The sequence below is a fragment of the Gymnodraco acuticeps genome, unplaced genomic scaffold (genome assembly GCF_902827175.1).
Source record: "Gymnodraco acuticeps unplaced genomic scaffold, fGymAcu1.1, whole genome shotgun sequence".
NCBI lineage: Eukaryota > Metazoa > Chordata > Actinopteri > Perciformes > Bathydraconidae > Gymnodraco > Gymnodraco acuticeps.
Window position 1 is genome coordinate 7,300,193 of NW_022992351.1, and position 27,597 is coordinate 7,327,789.

General features: G+C 40.8%; 2 protein-coding genes across 5 annotated transcripts in view; both read right to left on the reverse strand.

Annotated features, from left to right (window-relative positions):
• LOC117542047 overlaps positions 1-20,698 on the reverse strand; it is a 53,613-nt gene extending 32,915 nt beyond the window's left edge. The window contains exons 1-11 of the mRNA XM_034209505.1: positions 20,594-20,698; positions 7,869-8,066; positions 5,514-7,716; positions 4,374-4,574; positions 3,950-4,070; positions 3,694-3,787; positions 3,215-3,301; positions 2,387-2,503; positions 2,199-2,297; positions 293-444; positions 30-168 (exon numbers count right to left, since the gene is read on the reverse strand). Coding sequence (XP_034065396.1) covers positions 30-168; positions 293-444; positions 2,199-2,297; positions 2,387-2,503; positions 3,215-3,301; positions 3,694-3,787; positions 3,950-4,070; positions 4,374-4,574; positions 5,514-7,716; positions 7,869-8,066; positions 20,594-20,644 — 3,462 coding nt within the window. The 5' untranslated portion in view covers positions 20,645-20,698. The remainder of the gene's footprint in view (positions 1-29; positions 169-292; positions 445-2,198; positions 2,298-2,386; positions 2,504-3,214; positions 3,302-3,693; positions 3,788-3,949; positions 4,071-4,373; positions 4,575-5,513; positions 7,717-7,868; positions 8,067-20,593) is intronic.
• Positions 20,699-25,635: 4,937 nt separating this feature from the next.
• Positions 25,636-27,597, reverse strand: part of kif5aa (kinesin family member 5A, a) — a 19,746-nt gene continuing 17,784 nt past the window's right edge. For all 4 annotated transcript variants that reach the window (XM_034209196.1, XM_034209195.1, XM_034209194.1 and 1 more), the window contains exon 29: positions 25,636-27,597. This exon is cut by the window's right edge and continues 481 nt beyond it. The gene's annotated coding sequence lies outside the window, so the exon portion shown is untranslated.

A 27,597-nucleotide genomic window follows, 5' to 3' on the forward strand; every position in this document is an offset into this window, starting at 1 on the left:
GACTTCATTGATGAGCTTGGATAACGCACCTGCGTGAAGTGTCCCTCCATCTCTCTGAGTTGCAGCAGGTACTCCAGGTGTTCCACAGACATGTTGGACCTCTGCACGAGGATGTGAGCCTGCTCCTCCACGTAGTTGTACAGGCTGGACACCGAGTCCACTGCGTCACTGCACATGGGAGAAAGATAGACCATAGGCTTGAGAGAAATACAACTATTTAGTAAGAAAACAGAAACATTTCATCCCTCACAAAGACATTCAGTACATGTGAATGCAGTAGTGAGAGGTTTACCTGAGCTCCTCGCAGTGGGGGTACTTGAGGTCACTCTCCTTTCTTAACCTCGCCAGGACGGCCCCGCCCTCCCTCTGCAGTTCGACCAATCGGCTGTCCTCCAGTACATTCCTCATCAGAGTCCTCTGGTCCACCATGCACTGCTGCACACACTGTTGGGAAGAAATACATTTATATTAAAATGAGTTAGTCATACAATAATTCCTTCGCATTTATGCTTCTTCCTTGTACATTCCGGTGGATTTCCAATTTTGTCCAACTTTTAACAAATTGATAACTATAAGCCAGATATGTAAAGGTCCCATGTCTTGGCTATTTCTACTAATCATAATTCCATTGTTGAGGTCTACTAGAATAGATTTATATTGTGCAATTTTCCAAACTCACATTGGTTTCTCATATAGCATCTCTGTATAGTATGTGTATTCACTCTCTGTCCTAAACGGCTTGCTGGAGCGCCTTTTTAAATGTTGCTAGGAAATTCTGAATTAAATTCAGTCTGCGCACGAGACTGGTTTCTCACTGGGTTGAGTCGTGTGTTTTTTTTTAAGTGTGTTTTTTTTAAGTGAGATGCGGCACAGCAGCCTGTCAGTTTACTCTTGCTAGGTTATTTTGGCTATTATCATTTATATTTATCTGCAACAATGGATATCAGGAAGTGGTTCACGAACAAAAAGAGCTCACAAAAGGAATATGGCAACTCAGCGCCAGATGCAGGCACATCAGAATAAATCAGTTACGTTACCAACGAGCTAGCAAGGGACAAGGGAGGCTGGCAAGTGGCAACAAATTATATTTTGAAGAGAAATTGACTCTCAAGCCCTCTCACAAACTCCTGCTCTGTGCGCAAGCAGACTGCTGCACACACTCCTCTCTCCCTCGCTCAACCTCTCTCTCTGTCTCTCTCTCTCCCTCGCTCAACCTCTCCACCCTGCGTGCTCGCTCATGTTGGCACAGCGTTACAAATGTGCCACAAAACCAACCAATGGATGTACAATAAGACCGTCAACAGCCTGATGGCCACCTAAAACCCCTCTCTTTCCGTACCTCAGATAGAAGATATGATTGGAGACGAAACAATCGTCCTCCCCCCCTGTTGACAATTCACGAGCCTCGATCCAACCCCTAACCCCCACCCAATTCGCGGAGGGGTTGTTGTTACGTCACTTGGTTCCCGGAAGAAAAAAATGGAAAAAGAAAAATCTCCAACGAGGCGTTCTGGGGCAGCATAGACAGGTATTTTCTGTGTTAGAGTTTTACTCGCTACAGGGTGTACTTTGAGGGTTTGTGACTTTGCAGATCGTTTACAACATGCATAAAAAGCTACATAACACACAAGGGGACGGGTAATAACCGGAAAGCATGATATGGGACCTTTAAACAGAATTTGTATATCAATGGATCTATGTTTTAAGTTTCTACTGTAAAAAAACATATAAACTGAGTTAAATAAAGGTGGGGTGTGTAATTGATTTCAGAAACACTTTTTGTTATATTCCATGGAATGCTCTTAACATCCCGATAGCAATGAATATCTTAAGTGCTTTGACAATAAATCCATAAAAAAATTCATCTGTGGAAGCCGTGGCGCTGTAAAAAGCACGACCAATCATCTGAGCCGGCCTGGCTAAAATAACTGGATGGCCTACCTGCCTGTCAGCCTTCCATCTCGTGCACAAACTTATCTCGTGCCCTCATTGGTCATGTGCGCGTTCGTGTGTGTTGGAGGAGGGGCTCTGTAAGGAAGTCTGAAGGAAGGGGCAGATTTTTTTCGGCTGCGTAGTTTCAAATTCTAGAGCACTCGAGCTGGTTTCTCCATTCTTACCTACCATACCTTTAAATAAGTGGAGATAATCACAGCTTTTAATACCTAAATTACATGAGTAAGCAGTCAAAAGAAAGGTACCTGTACAGTGTCGGTCCTCTGGGGCTCCTCTAACCTACTGATGGCTCTCAGTAGAAGGCTGGATGCCTCATGAAGATCAGACACAAATGGGAAGAGTTTCTAGAGAATAAAAGATGTGGACAGGAGTAAATCATGATGAAAGTACTCCGTTAAAGAAGAGCAGCAGGTAATGTGCTGTCATGTCTTACCTGGTGCAGCTCTATCCAGTCACAGGGGCTGTGAGACATCGCTCCGTCCAGACGAGAGCTTAGCTGACTTGCCTCCACCAGCTTCAACAGGGCTTTCATCGACGTCACCACTTCAGTCTGCTTAGAGGACACAAGTGTCAGAAATACATCCACATGTTTCATTCCAAAGAATAAATAACGCAGAAATTCTCACATCATTGTTTGCAACATAACCCCCTTTGTGTTTTTTACTAAACATGACTGCAATGTTGCATATCAACTCGATCAGAAAAAAATGCTTTCCAAACAAACACAAAGTCAACAATCAATTAACACCAATTAATGGCAGAATCCCAGTGAAAGTCCACCACTGAAAATGTATCAAGAAACTGTTAAACTCACAATGTACATATGAAACAGTTTGTACAATGAGCACTACATTTGCTGTACATCTTTTTACAACAGAAAAGGTATTTGATTGTTTTGGATTATCCATCGGTTAATATTTAACCCTAAACAAAGCAAACATGTCTGAAGGTAAATGCAAGTGATGTTGTGGCTCACAAATGTTGATTGTCAAATGCTGTTCAAATATTTTTCTGGATTAGTGAGAATGGATTTAAAACATCATTAGGATGTATCCTCTGGAGACAGTAAAAGTCACATTTTCATGGTAATCCATCTTTTATCAAGATATTCTACTCAAAGTGATTATCCAACAAATTAACACATGTTTAATCCCTATAGCCACGCTGGTAGCATGGCTGAAAACAACGTTTAATCAAATTTTATAGCTACCCAAATGAATATGAAACTTTCAAGAGTTAGAGAAAGTGGGAGAAAGCTGACCTGGATGCCGGGACACCGCTCTGGCTGAAGATTTCTGTCCTTGTCCACCAGCAGCACGAAACTGTTTACTGCGTGCAGAGTCAGCTCCTGAAACAGTTTATCACTATAAATCTATTCAACTACACTCATGCATCCTCCAGGTACACCCTGTTATTGATCATCACAAATAAATCATAGGACACTTGAAAGGCCATAAACATATGCAAGTAATCGAAATGATTTTCTTTTTCAATCTTATAAACAAAATGTAACAAAAAAAAACCGTTTTATTTGTTAGACAATATATTACACCATTAATTGCAAAACAATCTTTGTTACATTAGACAGATATATTCAACAATCTGGAGTATGTTGATGCTCAGGAGCTGCTGCATTATTCAGCATTGATATTTTACAAATAACTTATAGACTGCTTTCAGAAAACAAAACACCCACAGTTGACACTGAAAGCTGTAGTCAGCTGTTTCTCTCCTCATTACCTGAAGCGTCATCAAGGCCTTGTAGAGCTGCGGCTGAGGATTTATCTTCCTCGAATCAAAAATAAGAGTCATCCCAGCTTCTCTGATTTCTCTCCTGGATCCAGAAAATAAAAAGCCAATAAATACACAACCACAATAAAACAGACTTGACCACAACAATGCTAAAACTTTTTTGTAGATTGACTTTAAATACACAGGGTTTGTTAAAACCTGGTTAATTAATGTCTTCATGGTTTTACTGGCATATGGATGTGACCTGGTGATGGTGCGGAAGTAGAGCAGCATCTGGAAGAGCTCCTGGCTGGTGACAGCTGATCTCCATCCCTGGTGATGTCCATACAGCTCCACGATCGCCCGGCCTGTCCTGTCTCTGCCGCCTGTAGGGGTGAGAGAGAGGAGAGATCAGGGAACATGCTGGGAGAATTTACAGTCAATGAATGACCTCTAAAAGAGAGAATAGAGAGAATAAAGCATCCACTTTGTTATGAATGAATCCCAATTTTGCTCATGCTGACACTTGAGGAGGATTACAAAGGAGGGAGGCTTCTTTATATTTAATTAAATAGAATTATTTAATTGGTTCTCATTTGTACATGTGTTCTGTTAATGCAGAGCAAAGAACAATGTATATTGATTCATTTGATCATCGTGGTTATTTGCTGTGTCTCAAACTAACTCACCGGTGAGAGCTGCCACTCCTAAGTAGAGGGGGTGGGCTCTGGGGTCCGGGGACCCCAGGGGGAGGTGGTCCGGTCTGGGACGGGTGGAGGTGGGCTGGGACATCTTCTGTGTCTCTGCTGCTTGAATTGGATCTGTCTGTGACGGCTGTTCCGTCTGATGGCCATCTCTGCTGCTGAACGTACTGCCAGGCTGAGCAGCTTCTGAGGAGAGTGGACACATTTGACTGGTTCTAATCCGCTACACAACAACGTGTTAGTTATTAGGTAAAAATGCCCTTACAAGATGCTTATTACCATCATTATGTTCTAATAAGACCACATACGTGTTACTAAGAGCATCATAAACATGTTTATTGCTAGATTATAAGACATTTATAAGCACTTACAAGTCACTTTTAAAACGTTTATAGACTGTTTAAGAACAATGACAAAATCCGTATTAGATTTTTGTTTTTAAAGGATTTAAAGCATAAAGCATATTTAAATGTATAACTGGTAGCTGTAAATAGCATAATTACATTACATTACATTACATTGCATTTAGCTGACGCTTTTATCCAAAGCGACTTACAATAAGTACATTCGACCAGGAAGACACAACCTTGAAGAAAACAGAATCATATAAGTACATCAGGTTTCATAGAGCCAAACATTTCAAGTGCTACTCAACTGGCTTTAGGTAATCCAGTCCTTTATTAGTATAAAAGTGCTTCGTTAATCGTTCTAACGCTCGAAGTGGAGTCGAAAGAGATGAGTTTTCAGTTTGCGCCGGAAGATGTGCATAATTCACTGTTAGTAAGTGTTAGCTACAAAAAATAAAATCATTTATCTTAAGATAGCAACAAAAAGGTTTGTAAAGGTAAGGTACGTTAGTCAATAAATGTATCTGTATTGCTATTAGAAAATAATTATAAGGAACTTCTAGGTTTTTCTTTAACAATCTAAAGCAAGCTATAAACTGGTAACAAGTTATTTAAAATTATTTAAATGTAACAAGTGTGTGAATTAGCGTTTGTAATGCTACTAAACGCTTATTAGAAGCACCTTTATGTAAGTTCTATGCAATTATGAAATTCACAACCTCCTGCTAAAGGTCTGACCAGAGTAGAATAAGTTAAAAGAACAAGATGACATTAGTACCTGGAGCTGCCATATTCCTCCGGTTGATCTTGGGTGAAACCAGTCCAAAGGCTGTGCTGTTTTTACATTTCACCACATGCAGCTGGGGAATCTTTCCACAGGAGCCGGAGTTGTCTTTTCTCCGAACATTTTGACCTTCAACAAGGACCAGTGAACACTTCTCAGAGGTGTCCACCACAGCTGTGGACAGGGAGGAACATCTGCCATCAAACATGGACTCCGGTCTGTTCTGCGACGCTGAAAGAGGAAAGTTAGCACTCACTCCCGTGGAAATGGTTCTGCTTTGTAGCCTTTCACGAGGCTTGAGGTTCACCGCTGAGATTTCAGAGGAAGTAAACGGTAATCCGCCGTGTTTAACAGAGATGACATCTGGCTGATTGTTTGAACTAGACAAAGCTCTATTAGTGTTTGTCCTCGTTCCTGCCGCTAAATGTGTCCCGTTTACATTGTGTAAATTGCCATACGTTTTGGCAGAGTGTGCATCCCTTGGTTCCCTAAAGGGCTGAGTGGTCCTTTCAGGTGTTGCTTCTGGTTGCCCACCACATTGTAAAGCATTTGTTCCCCTGTAATCCATACAGGGGGCATTTTTTGTGTCTCCTGTTTTCCAATATGGAACAGAGCTTTTTTCTCCCGACTCCTCACAGACCGAGGAAGGAGGCTGCTGTTGCGTAGCAGAGGTAATCCACATTCCTTGAACATTACACCGCGGATCCTCTGTCTCTGGTAGTCTTTCATCACACTTAGAGAAACCATCCTCCTCCACCATTGTCAACATGTGCCCACTCTCCTGTTTAAAGTTGACAGGGTTGTTTATAGCAGCCTGGTAGGAGTCCCTGTATCGACACTTCAGCTCCGGAGCCCTGGAGGCCTTTCCGCCTTGTCTTCTCCTCTGGCACGGGGTACAGGGTTTCTCTGAGAAGCGGACACACTGAGAAACCTCCAGGGAGTCAGGGTGAGGCTGATGGGATTGGGAATGGTACGGAGGTGGTTTTTCAGACACGTTGGGCCTAAATGATGCTGCCGCCTCTGGTCTAACATGACTTTGAGTTTGTGGCTTTGTGAGAAACTGCACCTGAGCTTGTGACTGGGCTTGAGGTGGATGACTCTGTGTTTGCCAGTGCGACTCCATTTGTGGATGTGGTGGCCTGTGTGGAAGCCTTTGCATTTGTGGTTCAATTTGTGTGTGCGGTTGCATTTGCACTTCTAATTTCTGCCGTTCTTTAGTTGCTGACTTAGCTCTACTAAAAAGCATAGTTGCCTGAAGTATATCAATATATTCCCCTTCCTCCACAACTGGGCCTCTTCTGCTTATATCTTTAGGTTTTTGCGGCCCTATATTTTCAGAAACAATTCCAGCCTTTTCTTCACCTTTGCACCTAGTTGTATCTTCCCTTGCAGAAGTGCCTGCACCTGGAACAGTGCTTGTTTTTGGACCTGCCCCAGTAGAGCAGCTGTCCCAAGTATTAGGGGACACCCAGCCCACAGGCTTAGGCTCAGCTTCAGGTTCTTTAACTTTGACCGGCCGCGAGGAAGACGCAGCGCTAGTATCCACCAGGCGGAGTGACACAGCAATGCCGTGCCTCACTGGACATATTCTGGTCTCCACGGAGAAGGCAGACGGATGAGAAGAAGATGATGAATTTGAATTATGAATGCTAACAGGATACTGTTTTGGTGCCGATTCTTTGGAAGGAGGAAGAGGAAATAAAGAATTTGAAGAAGAACTCTCAGGAAAATGAGGAGGTCGAGGAATCGGAGGTAAAGGAGGATATGAAGGAGGATATGAAGGAGGAGCAGAGGCCATGCTACTCCCAGCACACAGTGGCACGTCCACAAAATCAGGCACAGCAACCCGTCCCCATGGTAACCTCACCACGCCCTGCTCGGTGGTTAGCAGGCAGCGGCTGAGAGGTGTTCCATGGCGGCCTTGGTTGATCTCTTCCAACCAATCAGAGCTGAATATACAAGGATAGGAAGTCTCAGGGATGGGATTCTCCTCTACTACTTCCACCTCAAGCCCCTCCTCTTCCAGGAGGCTGCAGACTACGATGCGAGCTGATTGGTCACAGAAAGGGGCCACCTGGAGGTAGAAGTCGCCGGGCTGAAGTATCAGCGGGTTGATGGGAGCAAGGTGGACGACAACTTGGTCACGCAAACACAGAGGCCAGCCCTCACACAGGAATAGAACATCAGAGTACTGAGCCTAAAGGAGAGAAAATACTCAGATTCAGAAAGTATATAAGCTTATTTTTCTTATGAAAGCCCAGCTAGAAGATCTTTGGGCAGCTTTGTTTCATATCAACATAGGGAATGTAGGTGTCTTTATCCAGAAGTGTATTATAAACAGTGACTTACACATGCAGCCTGTTGCACGCTGTCTAAGATGTGTTTGGCTGGCACCAGAAAGTCCAGCAGGCACCGCAGGGCATCCCCCCGATAATGGCTATCTATGACTTGGAAGAGCTGGCTGAGGAGAGTGGGGGCGGTAGCCTCGAAGGGAGGGTACAGCACCGACAGCAGGTTCTGGATCGAGCTTTCCAGAGAATTAGGGTTCTGAAAACACAAGAGAGGAAACAAGGGCTCAATAAAAGCTCTGCTCGACATCCTACCTACTGGGTCCTTGATGATCCCCACTGCGTCATTTACTGGTAAACCAGGCTATGATCTGTGGGTGCTGTATACTGTAGATGTGCACCACTCTGAACTTCCCACCAGTGACTCAGGATATAACGGCCATATGCTGAAAAAAGTGACTTTATTCTAAATAGATTGATACTTTATTTATCCCAATGGAAATGTAGGCATTCAGTAAGTTCCACTAAACATTCAAACGCTGATGAACACAGGAATGGCACCCCGAGGTAATAGATGGCATTAATGAAGGTAATGCAAATAGTGATTACATGTAAGTAATTAAATAATAAAGAATACAAATAGTGCAATATTAATAAGGGTTACATTGGTAATATAAAATACAGTACAAATTAAATATATATAAATATATGAACAAACATAAACTCTGTCATCCTGCCAAACATCGTTCAAGAACTCAACCCTTCGTCCTGAATGAAAACAAGTGATGATTCTCTCTAATAGCGAGTTTGAAAATGTAATTGCCTTTTTTATTCATTTATCAATTCTGGGTTCCTGCTACACATGCAACTAGATGATCAGTTTAATGATTTAATTGAATTGAGTATACCATTGATTATATTAAGAAAATAGGTGAAATTGCCAATTTCAATTTCCTTAACAATATTTTATTAACAATTACATGATTCAGAGGAAGGCTTCAATCATTACATTTTAGAATTGATGAAAAAACTGATTTGATGCCTTATTAAAATGAGGATTTTCATCAATGATGTGAACTACAGAAGTCTGCAAAAGGCATTTACTTGAATTCCCTGTAAGGCAAGGCACGTTTCAACACAAGGCAATTCAAAGTGCTTTACAAAAATAAAAGACATTAAGAGCATTAAGAGATAGTGCAGCGGAAACACGTTATAAAATGACATTTAAAAACAGTCATTAAAAAACAAGATAATAAAATAAAGATAAAACCTGAATAACACGGGTATAAAATACATGAATAACCCTGTCTATTAAAGCCTCCCCGAGACCTTTTTATGTTTCCCAGAAACTCCCCTTTCTTTTTTAGATTCCCTGAATCTGGATTTTAAACCTATTTTTAAAACAGATAAATATTACTGTGTAATGGACAGTACTGCATTTCCAAATATTTGGACTACCTATGTTGCAAATGTATTATCTTTTCAATTTACACACGGCATCTATTGCACATCTGTCCATCCTGGGAGAGGGATCCCTCCTCTGTTGCTCTCCCTGAGGTTTCTCCCATTTTTCCCTTTAAACTGTGGGTTTTCTCTGGAAGTTTTTCCTTGTACGATGTGAGGGTCTAAGGACAGAGGGTGTCGTATTGTCATACTGATATTCTGTACACACTGTGAAGACCACTGAGACAAATGTAACATTTGTGATATTGGGCTATATAAATAAACATTGATTGATTGATTGATACTGCTCCACAACAGGAAACCAGGAGTCAGTCATAATCATCTCCCTTGCGTCTCACAGTAAATTACACAAATCTGTCCTCAGCCTGCTGAGAGAATAGCTACACAAACACAAACACTCTGTGCTCATCATTAAACATATAGTCAGCCTGCCTGACAGAAAACATCCACGTAAACACAGTGTGTTGCTCTGAGGCTAGCTCCCTCCTGGTCTTTGGTTTCACATTCCCTTTGACCTGAACTCATGGCCCGCTACCTACTTTTAGGTCCTGCTTTATTTAGAACCAGTCAAAGGCCATAGCAGAGGACCTCGGGGGTTAATGTATATACACGCATATCTGAGGCTCTCAGGAGATATATGGCAACAGGAAGGGTTGTGTGTGAATGTCCACGCAGAGCAGGAATGTTGCTGCCCTTTTTCCCCAGGGCTGTGTCCAGTGTTAAGTAGTAGTGAAAAGTAGTTACTTTGCGGTTAAATATTTGAAAACCTGAAATTAATACATACAATTTAATGCAAACTGTCAAACAGTAAATTAAGTAACAGTATAACAAATGAATACATTAGCACTTTTGTAGCAAGTTAATTGTGCTTTTCACTGCATCAATAATAATACTAATGTAATAATATGATATAACAATGTAACAACTAAATTTGGCCCATTTAGCTGCAAAAGGAGTACATTTGAACTTAAAGTACATTTCTTGATTATACACACTCATTTCTTTAAATAAGTAAGAAATTAAATTCAGACGTTAAGTTAAGATTCAAGTATTTGAGGTATTGGTACTTTTAATTTAGATCATCTTGATACTTTTTCCCTCACTGCAGAGAAATGTGTGTTAGGGTGTGATGAAGTATGTCCCCTCAGACTAACACTGCTCTGTAACCCTCCAGCTCTGCTATCTGTTGTGCATGTCCTTCTCTGCACCTTTAAAAAGCAAACGATACAGTGCTTTGGTCCTTCGGTTTCTTATCTGCTTTCCCCCTCACAACAACAGCCATCCACCCTCTCTGCCTTATAGCCTCACATTATGATCTCAAATGCTGGATTCTCAGCCAATCCTCAACCCCTACAGCTCCAGAAATAAAGACTGTGACTCACAGCTTCCTGGTCACCCGGCCACAACCCGCTGGGACAGGATGTAGTGATGGTCATCAAGATAACAGAGGAAGGAGGAGGAGGAGGAGGAGGAGGAGGAGGAGGAGGAGGAGGAGGAGGAGGAGGAGGAGGAGGAGGAGGAGGAGGAGGATGGTGGCAGACCCAGAAGCACAATGTGTACTGTAAAGCACATTCAGTTCACAGCTCATAAAATTTAATTAAATAAAAATGCTTGCCCGTCCTAGATTATAATCTCAGTGTTTCTTCTCTGTTGTCTGTGAAGGAGGTCTGGGATTCTGGGTGGCTGGAATTTAAAATGAATCTGAACTAAAGAAGAAAACTAAACAGTGGTGACGGGTTGGGTCTCCTGGCTACAGTGATAGGACATGCAAATGCTTTGAGCGCTTACAAAACAAGTGACATTTTACTTGGAGCGTGATAACACTGCTGGTAATATGAGTCAGCTTGGAGAATTTGAATAAAGAAAACATTTAGCAGCCGTGCTGAGTGTGTTTTATTGATGTGTGTGTCTGTGTGTCAGTCTGCAGTATGTGGTGTATGAGAGGACTGCATGGACATGTCTTTCTGCCCGGGCCAGCACACTGTTGCTGCAGATTCACACGGCTCAATATAAACACCCAGATCTCTCAGCTACTGAAATAAATGACGACTCACATTACTGTGGATAAGATGTCCCATAGCTGGAGCTGAGGACAGTTTGAATGTCTCTGTCCAGTAACATTATGAATCAGAAATAGTCTTAACACATTCCTGGTGTCAAGCAGCCTTGAGAAGAAATACATATTTAACAATGATAGAAGGAGAGCATGCTGACTTCATGCATTCCTTTAGGACATTTCTCCACTGATTTAACTGTGACATTGTGTATTTAATAGGTTTTTGGGGGTATTTTCCCTTTTTAAATGTGATGAAGGACATGGTGGGAGAGGGAGAGGTGGTGACATGTATTCCAAAATCATTAACTAATTTCAATCATATGAAAACAGAGGAAATCATTAATGTTATTATAAATATATACTTTATATCAAATCGTTATTTTACAGCTTCACACACTTAGGTCAATATAACATAAAGGTTGTCTTTACTTATTATTATTTATATAACCGCTGTACCCCAACCCCCACGTTTCAATAAAGAAGCATCACAAATATTCAGTCTGTGTAACATCATGTATACAAAATGCCTGAGAAATATGCAAAGTACAATAAGCACAAGTGATGTGAATCGGCCTCCACAGACTCTGATACTGCCTCTAAATAAGCATGAAAAGAATCCATTTCCTGTGTTTATGTCTGTGGTTTTTCATCTTTTCTATACAGATTCCCCACTGGATTACACTATCTAAAATGGTTTTCCTGCTCCCCACACAAAGAACAGCTGAAGGACAGACATGGTTAACGTACAGGAAGGACTTTATCACAATTTAATATCACAAGTTATGGAAACCTAATGGAACTACATCTGCCTACCAAACTTGAGTTTCAGGCATGGTCTTGTTTTCAGTTAAAACGTCAATGTATTTAGTTCAAATTATTTTAAACGGGAAACAGACAGAATAGACAGATGACTGTGTGCATGTCACCCTCCATTTACATCACCTAAACAAAAGTATGAGTGTCCTGAGCACTTTCTAGTTTATTGAAATGATGCAGCTTCGACAAATAATGTCAATCAGCAGGTGGGACCCATGTCTCCAGTCAAGGCAAACACACACATGTTAATGTTACACGTCTTTGGATGAACATAACAGTGATGTGTTTGTGTAAGATGACTGATATCGCACTGGCAGTGAACATAAAGCATTGTTGGCGGCTTTTCTTTCACACCTTGAGTACTGTTTCATTTCAACATGGGGATTTGTCGGCTCTTAACACTTCACACAAGATTAAAATCCTGCTATGTCTTTGGAGAGGACATCTGGGTATACAGAGGCAGACTTATACATTCATTCTGTTCCCTAAACAAGTTACCTATCCATCCTCCTGCTGTGAGGAAAGATCAGAGGAAGTGTGAGTCCTAAATGTGACGGGAACATTCTTAAATACTGCCGATGCTAATTCAGCGAGGAGTCAAGGTCGGGGGGATTGAGGGTTTGCATTTTGGCCAATCAGCTAAATCGACTCCAGGAGCACTCTGCTGTATCCGACCTCAGTTGAAAAAGACTACAACTTCAGCAAGCTTTCCACCTCACCATTTTAAATCAAATTACAATCCCAAATCTCTGCTGCAGGTGTTTGATATGGCTTTATTTCACACTCAACCATCACTTAATTAATGAGAAGCCAGTGAACAGCAGTTGGTATATGCCCCACAACAAAAGATGGATTTGAGCAAAGTGTATTGGTGATGAGTGAAGAAAATGTTCACTATTATGAAGCATTTAAAATGTGCTCATGAACTATCAATAACTATTATGTTAACTACTAAACTACACCAAAACAAAATATCTGCACTATTTCTTCAAGTAGAAGTGTTTAATGGCAATTTGACATTACAAATAAGCATCAATAAGATTCAATCAGTGTCCTTTAATCATGGCACTTAAAATGGAATCAATTATTTGGCTGTTTAAATCAGTTCCCCACATTGTTTCTGCCTTTGGAAACGGCTCAAATATAGATTTGAGATGAAAATGAATACAATATCTGGACTTTTGAAGTTGCCCAAAAACATATTTGTTATCTCTTTTGAACATTTATAAATAATGTATTACTCCTGTGCTATTTATAACTGGCAAATCTTCAGCATGGGAAGATAAAGGCCATTTTTGTCAAGGGGCATTTTATTTTGGGTTAGATTGATGCACCTGTTAGATACAATGTTGTTCCTTTAAGCCTTATCGCTGAGTCTTTAGACAAAAATTGTTCAAAAAGTCACATGATGTTTTTTTTTTACTCTGTATCTGTTTTTTTCTGAGTGGCATGTGTGGTGGCTCACCACCTCATCACACCGGTTGACACCGGAGCACAGACCAGATCACACTGAGGTCGGACATAAACACAGGCTGAGCAGAGCTTCTGTACATGACCACGGAGGCACCAGCCGGCCAGACGGTATATTTAGTAGCTTCACAGGGATCAGCAAACCGGAGCGTGCGGAAGGCAAACACTAATCATGAAGGCCTTGATCAGCAAGACGGTTTGAAGGTGGCTGTAAAGTAGCAGTCAGGAAGCAGTGAGGCCTGTGTTTAAGTCATTAAAAACACGTCAGGGAATTATGAAAAAGCCATGACTTTAAGCGCATATTTAAACTCATCGTGAGTGAGGTGACGTGTCTGCGCTGTGTGTGTGCAAGGCGTGTTATTACACCAAAGTGTGGCTTAGCTTTCACTGACACACTCATCTCATCTGTAATTAGCTCACAGCTGCTTAATGTAAGTCACACAGGCAGATTTCATAACAAACAACCAGAAACGATCACTTAGATACAGGACAAACACAGATGAACTACATTCAGCCATGATTTCTCATACAGAAAGAGTGAAATCATTCCTTAAAGTGACACAAGTTTCTGTTTTTTCTTTGTAATGTTATTGTAAACATGATTTGCTCAAACAAAACAAGACATTTATTCATGTATTATTAACCATGTTGCTGTGTACTCTGAACAAGGATTAAGCCACGTTCCTAGCCAGTATAAACCATGTCAAAGGGAGGTGATGATTTGTAGTTTTGCAAACAGAACTGTTAAACGTACTGTAGTGTATTTCCATTGAATCACCGGGAAAGGGACAAGGTGTCTTTCTGCGGAGAGAGAAGGGATGCTCTGTGTGAGCTGGTCAGCACAGGAACAAATATCCAAACGTTGAGGTCACTCCTAAAACAGGAATACTCAGGTTAATGGACTCTGGTTTCAACAACATGGCAAATATGCAGGGAAACAGGGCGGGAAGATCACAGCAATACACACACACATAGTGTCCTGCCAAATCAAACCTACAGGAGAGCTGGGCGGGCATTTTAAAATGCAGCTCCTTAACACCCTCCCAGTCAAAGTGAGCCAAACAAAATCTACTTTATGGGCAACGAGGCACACCCACTCTGCAGCCGAGGTGTGAGCATCTTTGGTTCCCCTGCATCATTTTAAAACTCAGCTGGGTGACATGCTGTTTGATACTCATGGTACCTGTCTCTGTAAATAGAGTTTGTAAACTGTACCCTGTACATTATGTTGTTTGTCATCCTTATTGTTGTTCTGTTGTTTTTATGTTACATGTGTAACTAATGTCCTGCAGGTCACCCTTGAAAAAGAGATCTTTTGATCTCAAGGGACTTTCACCTGGTTAAATAAAGGCTACAAACAATGCATCCATTCACCATCAGCAGGATACGCAGTTTCTCAACTAGTTTAGAATTAAAGAAAGTGTTGCATTTTCCAAATCCTTACATCCGACAAAAGCTCTGACTTCAGGCATCCCCTCCCTGATGCTGTATGGCTGCCCCTCCTGTGTGACTCACATGCCAGTAAAGGGGTCCAGGAAGGAGGCAGATACAGTGGCTGGTTTGTGAAATCTGCCCTAATGCTCTGTAACCTGAGACCCTCACCTCGTGTCAAAACACTCGAGCAGAGAGCAGTAGCCAGCTATGAGAGCTATGCTGTACTTGTACACAGAGTACATGCATGTTTCAACATAAAAGACTACTTGTCACAACGTAATAAATAAATGACAGCTAGAACAGGAGGCAGTGTTGTTACTGTCGCATGTTATAAGGAAATTGAACATGAACCATTGAAGTTATAAGATGTTCAGGGCTGCCAGTCATGCTTATCATTATGTATATCAATTACATCTTTGGATTAATAAACCATTCATTAATACAATTTCAGAAAATATGGGAACATTTTCAAGATTCTTATATTTGTCAAACCCCAAAGATATTCCGATGTACAAACAATATAAAAAGGATAAAGGTGGGAGACTTTCAATCAGCTTTTAAGAATGTTGGTTTGATGAATGTCAAACAATTAATGATTTGTCAAAACAGTTTTTAAGTGATTAGACCAATCCATTAATTAACTTGTTGTGTCAGCGCTAAAGATGTTATGTTAGACTTTTAAGTCACCTTCTAAAGTTGGAGTAACATAAAGCACATCACCCTTCTCTGTCATCTCAGAGGTATATTACAGGGAAACTACGGATTATGAAGCTAAAACTCCCCTCCAGACGTAAAAAAACATATCTTTGAGGTGAATATAAAGTTAAAATATGATTCGAGGGTGGGACTATGAAAACAAACCTCAGACAGAATAGGATGAAAGTTAGAAACATCTCACAGCAAACAGAGAAGATCGTCATATTACCATCTTCCTTTCTGCATGCTGTCATTCCCATTCATCACAACAGCAGCGGTGTCTGAAATAATCCAAAAGGAGGGATAGTAATCTACAAAGCTGCTGCTCCTGGTCTCCGGCTGCTCCACCAAAATGAAATCCATTCTGCACCGACACTCGAGTGAGTGAGGACAACCTTAAGCCAGCGGGAAGAGCCTTGGTCAGGTCCTCAGCTGAGCCGCACTTAGTCGTTCATTTGTTTTCCTCTCTCTCTGTCAGACTCTGAGTTACTGAGCTCTCTATGCTTCTCTGTGTTTGCTTTCTCTCGCAGAACCTCAAGTGTTGGGCGCTATGTTTGTCTGAGAGGGGCAGCATGACCAAACATGAGGAGAGAGGAAAGGGAGAGAGGAGAGAGGGAGAGGAGAGAGGGAGAGGAGAGAGGGAGAGAGAGAAGCAAGGCTCACAGTAAATCCAAGAACATGCAAGTGCAAATTCTAAGGTTATTCTCACTGGCATCTGCTTACATTACACACAGAGGGCAATAACACAGTCATAATTAGCGTATAATGCCAACGGGAACATGATACTTGTGTGTTTGTGTGTGTGTGTGTGTTACCCACAATGTGAGAATTTACATTATAAACACTCACCTGGAGACAAAAAGCTGGTCTCTTTCTATTTCACTATTTTGTGCAGACTTTAAGATCAGGAGGGAATCAGTCACCCCCTCGAGGGTTACTGTAACAAGACGGCTACTGGCACATTTATACATTGTTTTATAGGCTCATGTGGCAGCAAAACCACCATCCACCACTGTCACAAGACCATTGTAAGGACAAACCGAGAGATGGGATCTGATAATGGAAGAAAGACACAACTGTGAAGAGAAAATATGTATATGGACGATGGTACAACACAAAACAGCAGGGAGAGACATGGAGCAATGGTTTAATGCAGTTTTGCTTTATTGGGGGGGTCTGGGGGGGTCCGAAAACCAGTCAGTATCTGGTGTGAGGGGTAGGGTTAGGGTTAGGGTAATGTTGTGAATCGAGTGGCCCATGGTGGTGGTGGGGTTATGGTATGGGCAGGCGTATGTTATGGATGACGAACACAGGCCACTCGATTCACAACATTACCCTAACCCTAACCCTACCCCTCACACCAGATACTGTTTTCGGACCCCCCCAGACCCCCCCAATAAAGCAAAACTGCACGTTTCAGAGTGGCCTTTTATTGTGGCCAGCCTAAGGCACACCTGTGCAATAATCATGCTGTCTAATCAGCATCTTGATATGCCACACCTGTGAGGTGGGATGGATTATCTCGGCAAAGGAGAAGTGCTCACTTATCACAGATTTTTTCAGATTTGTGAACAATATTTGAGAGAAATGGTTATTTTGTGTATATAGAAAATGTTTTAGATCTTTGAGTTCATCTGATGAAAAATGGGAGCAAAAACAAAAGTGTTGCGTTTATATTTTTGTTCAGTGTACTTTCCTATACGAAAATAAAACATATCCACCAAAAGTCGTTTTTTGATATTCTGACACTAGATAATGTTTGGCACTTTAGTTTTACGAACTGTTTTGACTGCATTTCAGTCCAGGGTATGATATGGTTATATGTAAGCCCTATTTGTGTGCATGTAATGGCTGATGTGATGCACTATTAAGAGTATAAAGAAATATCAGCTGTTTCTTACCCAGAAACTGAACAACTTGTTCATCATGATGTATCTGATGGTAGCGTGCCGAGTGCTTTGACTTCTGCAGAACAACCCTCAGGACAACATGTTGTTGTTGTTTGTGTCGTCATACTGTATACTGTGTGTGTCTGTGTCTGTGTGTCTGTGACAGCATGTCTGTGGTATTATGCTTGAGCAGAGTGAGCATGTCCTCGCCAGAGGAGAGAAGCTGTTGATTTAGGCCTTGTCGACCTTGTCCTCATCTCTCTCCCTTCAAATCCCCTTCTTACTGAGTCTCCCCCCTCTCTTCACTCATGCATATTATAAACAGGAAATTTTTGCTTAATCCCAAATCTCTACCCGTCCTCCTTTGCTTCTTTGTCAGGTTGTCATTGTGAGTTATAATCTGCACAGAAACGGCTTTCCTGGTTAAAAATAAATGTTTAACAAAAAATAAATCCATGAAAGTGTGTGTGTGTGTGTGTGTGTGTGTGTGTGTGTGTGTGTGTGTGTGTGTGTGTGTGTGTGTGTGTGTATTCACATGTCGTTGCTGCGCAGACATTTAATTCACTCAGATTTCTCAAAACATATTTTGCACGTTAGCTGTACTGTTTCCACTAGTTGGTTGGAAACAGTACAACACTAGATTTATCAGTCAAATAAGGATAATGTTACCAATGGCAAGCAACTTAGAGAATCTCTTTTAACCTGGCTTGAACACTGGGTTGAATTTGAGGAAAACCGTGAGAGTCACAAATGTTAAGCACTCACTGTACTGCAAAGCAACGCAGCTTAGACAGGCCGGATGTTGAATTGTATAATCCGACACCTCTCATGAAAAATATGTGCAAGCATTTGGTTTGTATCCACGGTGTACCCTGTCATCTTTCTATTTATCCCCGCTGTAAATATCTGTTCCCCGTTAGAAGCTCCCAGACCTATAAAAACAACCAATAAAACATGCCTGCGCTCCGAATGTAACACGGCTTTACTGTATTTGGAAGCAGAGCTGTCAATGATAGACAGAGTCAGAGCGGATTTAAAAAGGTGTGTGTTTTCATGAGTCGTGTTCTTTGTTACAATAGCCTTAATGGAGCGGAGTGTTTAGAAGCTGCTAATCCCAGCCAATGATGGAAACAAACGCACCTCGAGCCTTGGCCCTTCTATTTTTGCCTCTAGCATCCTCAGCACTTCAAGCATGCATCGTCCCGAGCTCAGGCTTAGGCAACTAGCACCTCATTACCATTCCGTGAAGCATTTAACATAGCAGGGGATTCATTTCCTCCAGTGAACAGGCAGGGAGGGTTGGAGTCAAAGTTGGGGCGCACAGGAAGTTCAGATGATTGACATTTTCTTGAGAAATTGGTTGCTTCAGTGTTTCTTAAATGTATTTATGGTGTCTTTAAAATGCATGCGTGTTCCTGGTGGTAAAGAAAACAGGAAGCAGGAGCTTATAGAGCACATGTGTCAAACTCAAGGCCCGGGGGCCAAATCAGGCCCTTGGTGGATTTAATTTCGGCACGCAGGATTATTTCTAATTACTATTGGATCTGGCCCGCCGGTATATTGCACGCACACCTTCACTTAATCCTGAGGGTTTCCTCAGCTCAGAGCCTGACCCCAAACATTGATGACCTTGCACCCAAGATGAGATGCCAAGTATCTGGCTTTAACTAGCATCACAGAGCAGCACACTGACTTTCAATGGATGTTTCCTTCTGCACTTTTTTTCTTGCGACAACAGGGCATGTTTGGTTTTTTGAGGGAAATTGTTTTTTTGAAGCTGTTGTTGGCCTGTGGAGAAATGTAACCATAAGAAATGACTCCGGAAAAACTGCAGATAGAGCCATAAGAAATGAATGCAACTGATTATTTAACGTTTAATGTTGTTTTTATAGCCAATAATTTAAGCTTTGTTAGTTCCAGGTTTAATATGTGCAATAAGTTCATTTCAATAAGTTTTGCAATAAATATTGAACCAGTCCGGCCCTCGACTAGTACCCATTTTTGAATTTTGGCCCACTGTGTATTTTAGTTTGACACCCCTGTTATAAAGGATACACAAACAGCCGATCTAGATTTTAGAAAGTTGTTGAATTTTAGATTAACATTTTTAACAGTAGGCATTGCTCTTGATAGTTGACATTTGTATGGAATAATATAATCATTCAGGTCTTTGCCTGTCTATGCTGCTATCAATAGGAATTCAAGTTAGCATTCCAGTGAGATATTCTACTTTCACCAAAACATCAATACTTAAGTGGGGGTTTAGGCAAGTAATATTTTCAAATAAAGTCTGATTGAACCAAGTCGTTTTGGGAGACAGGACAGCTGCTGTCTGATCATTTTATTCCGTAGATTTAAGGTGTATACTGTTAAGCAAAAGTATTTGAGAACATCCTAGATAAAGGATTACTGCCTTGGTATGACAACGTACAAGTAAAGATGAAAGGTCAAATTAGTAACCTGGTGCACGGATTGTCAAACCATCTGAAGAAAAGAAAAGATGTGAAAAGAATTTGGCTCCAACTTGATCCAAAAAACCTTTTCATTCCTGTTTGTGTTTGTGTTGTGTTTCATGGTCCGTAATCGGTGGTGAGTGGACAATAAGAAACTGGCAAACAACCCTGTGTTTTATCTGCTGCTTCCACAAAGGTTTTCACTCAAGCAGAAACCACAAAAGCTCCTTCTTCCAATGTGTCTGTAAAATGCAGTACCAGTAACAACCGCGAGATGCAGCTATGTGAAGGACAAAGTTCAATGTTCTTACTGCAAGTCAATTTTAGCTAAGATCTCAACAGCCTCCTTCCATTTTCCATACTGTGTGTGTTGCAATTTTAAACAATCTGCCATCAAAGCACACATCAGACTTCAGGCTGTTGCATTAAAGTGGATATTTTGAGCAACAGTATAAACGACCAGGTGGAAAACCTTTGTATGTACAGTACTGACGGCTGACGCACTTACCAGAGGTGCAGAAAGGCACTTCAAAATGATACCATTCAGTTCAGTATCCATTGGGCGCTAACAGTACGCCACTCGAATGCAGTGTGAGCAAAACAGTGAGCTACAGAAAATCTCAGTCAGTCAAAGTCTTTTACCAGACTGACCCTACGTGGTTCAACACTTTACAAGGGACAGCTCTGGTTTGAGAGTTACAAATGGACCCAGTGGGGGAGTGAAGGAGAGACGTCTATTTTGGATGTCCAACTGACTGCCTGACCCCTGTCAGCCTCCTCTGGAGCTGACCCGAAATGGCCATAAATCACCAGGAGCTGAGTGCTCACTCTGAAGGAACTGTGAAGCTGGCTGAATTTTTTTAAGCGTATTGTCTTTACAGAAGTATTTGTTTGTGTCTGAAATGTGATGCCTACAGTGGCTGGTTAGACAAAACAAAATGTGTGTGACAGGAAGCTGGTAGATTGACTGTAGAATAAAGAATAAAGAAATAAGAGAGAATGTAAAAGTCAAACATTCTTACTGATATATACAAATACATGCTAAATGAATGACCAGCTACTGTAATCTCCAAGAAAAGTAGCCAGTCCATAGCCTTGACCCAGTTCTGGCTGGTGGCAAGGTCTTATGGACCTTTAATGTTTGACTCATTTAGTGTGTGCTCCTTAGGCTGGATCTAATGCCATGACTGCCATATGATTCACATGCAACCCAGGTCCTGAATGTCAAGTCAGCAGGCCTGGAGGAAGAAGTTGTTTCTATGAATAAAAAAGACCAAGAGTCTACGCTAACAGCTCTCAGAGACTGTACTTATGCAGAGCGGTACCTAAAGCTAAATGCTAACATCCTCACAATGTTGAAGCTATAAATATAACTGGTTTTAGGTTTACTATCTTAGGTTGGGATGTTGACATACTAACATTTTGATAATTACCTCTATATACAAACAGCAGCATTATGGGAATATCAATATTTCCATATTTGGTCATAAACCACATTTTGGGCAAATTACAATTTCAGGAATTGGGGGAATAGTTGTTAAGACCTTTTACTTAAAACCATGTAAACATTGTGTTGATTGCATATCAAGTCAGAGGATCACCAAAGTGATTATTGTTATTAAACCTTTAAAGAAATACTTTGGTAGTTTTTGTTATATTAATATACTGTCACTGCTGGTGGTCTGACCTCCAATGTCTCGGCCACTTTCCCATGCTCCTTTCTGTCTAGAGGAAGACACACACACAAACACACACACACACACACACTCGAAGATAAGAAATAGAATGCAAACTCAATATATAGTTTCCTAAACCTTTTCTCTGCTGTAAGTTTTCTCACTTAGCCTTCCAGAAAAACTACGACTCTCAAACCACCAAACATTCTTGGAGGTCATTGTAATGAATGTTGAGCCTTGGCAGCTCAGGAAATAGAACCAAATGTATATCATTCATCAAAGTGCATCTTTGTATAAATTCACATACTGATTTTATTATATGTTGTTAAAATAGGACAGGGAAACACATTTTTGGAGATATATCAGGAACATATTTCAGGCTTCTTGGTCACGCAGCTTAACATAATAGACAGGTGATGCTGACCCAACACAAATAGACTTAAACCAAGCAGAGTGCTGACCGGTGAGGGGGCATTAAAACAGGCCCGAGAACAGCAACTAGAGGCCAGAGAGTACACCTGCACTCGGAGGAGACAAACAAACCTCCCCAGCAGCTGGTTAAACAAAACACACACCACAAAACCTCCAGCCTCTTATTTATAACCTGCAGAGGAGACGCAGTCACCAGACAGACAGTAACAGCTGTAACACGGACGCAGAGGAGTTCAGGTCACACAGGAGGACCATTAGGCTTAAAAAACACACACAGAGGCCAGTTTATGGCTTTTCCCCACTACTGATCCTCTATTTTTGGACTTTTTTATTAGCCAATTGTATTGAAAATAATTCGTCATTTGCACCAAACATTTCCAAAGCCAAAACTGACACTGATTTTATTTTTAAAAGAATGATAATCAAATAAATTCTTCAAAAAGTCTAAATAATACTCAAGATGTGTATGTTGATCTTCTGTTAGTTATTTCAGATATTTCTCTTTCATTTTGTTTTATTCATTGAAAACATAAATGACGTCTGGAATATTGACACTGGTACTGGTTCAACTGCCAGTTAAATAATGGGGCCATTTTAAAAACCAAAATCACTGCTTGTTTATTGAATGTTGAACTGCAGTGTTTTTGCCATAATTGAAGAATAAGGTGACAATAAATAATTAGTACTAATGTACTATGTATCCACCAGGAGAAAAAGATGTTTAACAATCTAAATATTCCTAAAGCTTACAAATGTTTTGATATAACAGTACAGGTCAATGGCTTTTCCACTTAGAGTTAGTAACTTAACTCTCCAAAAACAAAAACAAATTATGCAATGATTAATATCAACTAACAGCCATTTTAAGAGGTGTCAGATGCTCAATCACGCTCATTTTGCTTCAGATGAATGACACTTGAGCACACCTCTTATGTGAGAGAGAGAGAGTGTGTGTGTGTGTGTGTGTGTGTGTGTGTGTGTGTGTGTGTGTGTGTGTGTGTGTGTGTGTGTGTGTGTGTGTGTGTGTGTGTGTGTGTGTGTGTGTGTGTGTGTCATCACATCATCAGTCTTAAGTTTATGTAACTTGACCGCCTGCAGAGCAAATACTTGAGGATGATTATCACCTTCTTTTTGGCTTCTGATAAAAAGGATATTTGCATGAATTAACTTGTCCTCTATTGAGGTGAAACACAATCCTATGGGTACCAAGAAGTGTTTGAAAATAAGACAAAAATAAGCCATTATTAAAACAAACTCTGGCATTGGCACAAGGAGTTTCTCCAGCAGCTCAGCTAAATGACTGTTCTGCTTGATATTCAGTGATCTGGCATATCCAGTACTAACATACTTAGCAGTACATGCATTTATAATCGGGTGTGTGCTGATTCAGCTCTGTCAATGTTACAAAAAGCTGTCACTGTAATTCTACAGTTATACACATAACTGTAATTCTACAGTTATACACATAACTGTTCCAACTAATGTTCATGGAGGCTACAGAAAAGACAATGAAAGACATTATAAATCCTCTAAACTGTGACTTTAAAATGAAATCAGCCATTAAATCATAATTTATGCGAGTCTCCAAAGTGCAAACAGTGCTGGTTCAGCTTGACACCATCATGCAACAAGTCAATTAGTCACTAAAGTGCCAACTTCAAACACAAAGCAAATCATTTAAGATTTAGTTTAGTCTGTGATTTAGCCAAAATTAACATTTAGTTGTGCCCTTTACCTTCAGATGCCATCCGTGTGTAGCACTCCGTTGACACACTTAATGAATGTGGGAGCTCCCTACCTCGCGTGTCGCTCCTCATGTCCGGACTGTGACAGAGTTGAGTTACAGCAGGAACACTCCTATGTGACCACCTGCAGGAGAGGAGGGTCTCCTGTCTCCTGCTGGTGTCCGGGTCGGCTAGCAGCGTCCTCCCGGTGCAGCAGCGTCCTCCGGGTGCAGCAGTGTCCTCCGGGTGCCGCAGAGGCTTCGGGGTCTGATCCACCTTACCACGGAAATCAATGCGCGCCGAGTGAGTGCAAATCAATGCGCCGCTCTTGGAGAGGGTGGCAATTTAGAAAATGATACTAAACCGGGGGAAAGTGCATTTCTGCGGTATTGAGACTGTACACCGCTAAAGGAATGATCAATCAATAACATTTGACATTTGATAAACTATACAATTAAGATGTGTACCATAGGCCTAATTAAGCTTGATATGTTTTCTTCACTAAAGATGTATATTTCTTTTATCTGAATATTGATCTCCCATTGATGACCTGACGTTTTTACAATAATCCTAAAATAATGTATTTTTCCAACAGTTTCCAGATAACTTAACTACATTTTCTGATCCAACCCTGTCTGATAATCTTGCATGAATGAAATAGTTTGTAGGGACATGTAGCCTCTCTCTCTCTCTCTCTCTCTCTCTCTATCTCTCTCTCTCTCTCTCTCTCTCTCTCGCTCTCTCTCTCTCTCTCTCTCTCTCTCTCTCTCTCTCTCTCTCTCTCTCTCTCTCTCTCTCTCTCTCTCTGCTTCCTTTCTCGTGGGAAAGATGAAGAGCAGCTTATGATAATACTAGAGGCTCAAAGGAAGTTCCTCTGCAGAATGAAATGTTCATTTCAACAGAATTTAAGAAATGTGTGCTATGACAATGTCCATACAGAGAATATTAACCATGTATAGACTATTACGTAGGCCTATACAGCAGCACAGTGAAGGTTAGTTAGTAGTCTCAGATTCAGATTCCCACTGCTCCTCATGCATTTAATAATAATATGTTTGACCTGACTGAACAGGTCAAACGTATTATTACATTTTGATAAAAGGTTGATTTGAAAAGTTACAGTTTATAGTTTATTGGAATAATAGAAAAATGTGTGCGTCACTTTTCAACATTTCCCAAGTTTATAAAGTAAACCAGCACATAGAGGATTACACTACAGTGTACTGTAGAGTCTTTTTAATATCATCACCTTGGTTTTGGTGTACAAATATGAGATACCATATTGGTAGTGCACTGATTTTAATTTCATTTAGATTTCTCCATCATTAACAACTAACAACTAACTAGCAAGGGCCCCTCTCTTGACATAGTTTTAAAATGTGTTTCCTGTTTGGGTCAGAGGGTGTAGTAACCGAGAGCGGTTTATGACATCATAAAGTGTCCAAAATCTGATCAGCTCATTTTCAGACAGGTTTTTATATAAATGGATCAGGACAAAAAGTGAGTGAATCTTTTTTCCTGAAACTTTCAGAATCTCTTTACACAGAGGGGACACATGTTGATGTTAAAGACAGGAAAAAATGGATTTTGCATAATAGGTGACCTTTGAATCTGTACCCTTACAAATGTCCTTACCTCCACTAGATGGAGCCATGGCAGCCTCTTTTCGTTCAGTCCACACTTCTCTCTTTTGAAATAAATCATCCATGGCATTCAAACTCCTTTCTACAAGTTTATTGAACGTTTTACTACAACACAATGGTTCACAGACAATACAGCATAGTGATGAGACTATATATACAGAACTGTGATTCTTCACATAATCATGTTGACGCTACAGTTTAGGCATACAGAAATAAATAAAACAAACATATCTCTGAACAAAGTAAGCGTGTACATATCTTAGCTTTATACTATGTCATGGCACGCTATTTTACTTACAAGATTAACAATATATAGCACATGTATTTTAGATATGTTGAAATCAGACAGTGGGTGACAATATAGTACACATTCCCCGCTCCTTCAGATGTATTTATTATCATTAAAACAGATCGAATAGAGGGTCTGTGTGGACACGTACAGTAGGGTCTGACCAGAGTTATCTTCTTTATTTTGGATGCCATGTGCTAGGATGTTTTACACTATGGGTGAAATTAGGTGTTTTTTCTGAAGATGTATTATCTGTTAAGCCTCGAACAACACACAGCGACCTGATTGGTCATCAGCACTCACATGGTTGTAAGGGTTAGGATGATGGTTGAGGATGATTGCTATGAATGTGAAGCCCTGAGATGTTGTTAATGCCAGTAAGAGCATGAGATAGAGCGGCGCTGTCATGAATGAGGATCAGACGACCTCCACCCAAATTACTCGGGTCATATTTGGGATAATTTACACATAGTCATGCCATGTATTAAAGCAAACTTTACAAAGAGAAATATCTTCAATATAAAACATTTTCATGAGCAAAAGCTTGTTATGTTTTCTTTACACACGTCTGGTTTAAACTGTCCTTCAATTCAGTGACTCAGCTCAATCCAAACACAAACCTATCCTTGTCACCCACACTGCTTTCTTCTATCCTGATTGGCTGGTCAGGTTTGTTTACAGAAGAATAACAGCATGACTTGACAACAGGCTCAAACAACAAGCTTCTGTCCAAACGGCCATTCATCCAAGACTGGTGGCTGCTCAGCGGGGGACGCGTCTGCAGAAACTCTCTATCTTTCCATTGCTCTGATCAAAAAGCACTGAATCACTGAACACTTTCCATGTAGTCATATTAAAGGGGTTTTAGATGTTACTACAAATTGAGATAACACAGTCAATAGTTTACAATAGCATTTCAGCCTTAAGAGGTACCAAATAGGAAAATGCATCAAACACCAGAAAGTTAAGAACATCTTTGAGTGTCATCATGACCTGCCCTGATACGGAATAACTGCTGCACTCAAACATTTTGAGAGCAATTGTCCAGCTCTTCTCCTGTTTCTTATATGATAGAGGAGGAAGCTGTGTAGGAATAAACTCCAGGAGAATATGACTAATGCCCTGAAGAGAGCTTTTAAATCAACTCACAGCTATTGAAGTTCTACACTGTCTACAGAAACTAAGATCAGCTGTTATAGAGCTTCTGAAAGGATGTTAGTGTAATATCATATAATGAGAAGCTCTAGAGGTAGTAATTACAGATCTATGCACATGGCAGCGTGTTAGTGTGATTATGAGAAGTTGTTAAAGCCCGGTATGAAGACTCACAATGGAGTGGAGAAGGGGTCCACGGTAAATAGATGTGGGCAGCGTTACCTGAAATGTATAACAGCGACAAAACAGCTGCAACATCACAAAAGAAAAGTAAGACTGTAAATCAGGACTGGGCTTCAACTAGACATAGATGTGTATTTTGTTATTATTTTCACACTAAATAGAAAAATCTAAACAGACCATGATCAGGATTAAGGGATACCAGCACTCTCTTTTCCTCTCTTTCTGTGACATCTGTCGAAGTCGATCAGACACTCGCAGCATACCGGCTCCTGACTGGGATCAGGACACATGCAAAGATTTTGAAAGCTAACCCGCTAAGCGACATGCATGCAGAGAGTGGGTCTTCTGTTACAAGCTGGCGTTACACACTATACTCTTATTTACGACGGAGAAAAAGGTCACGTCTGCCT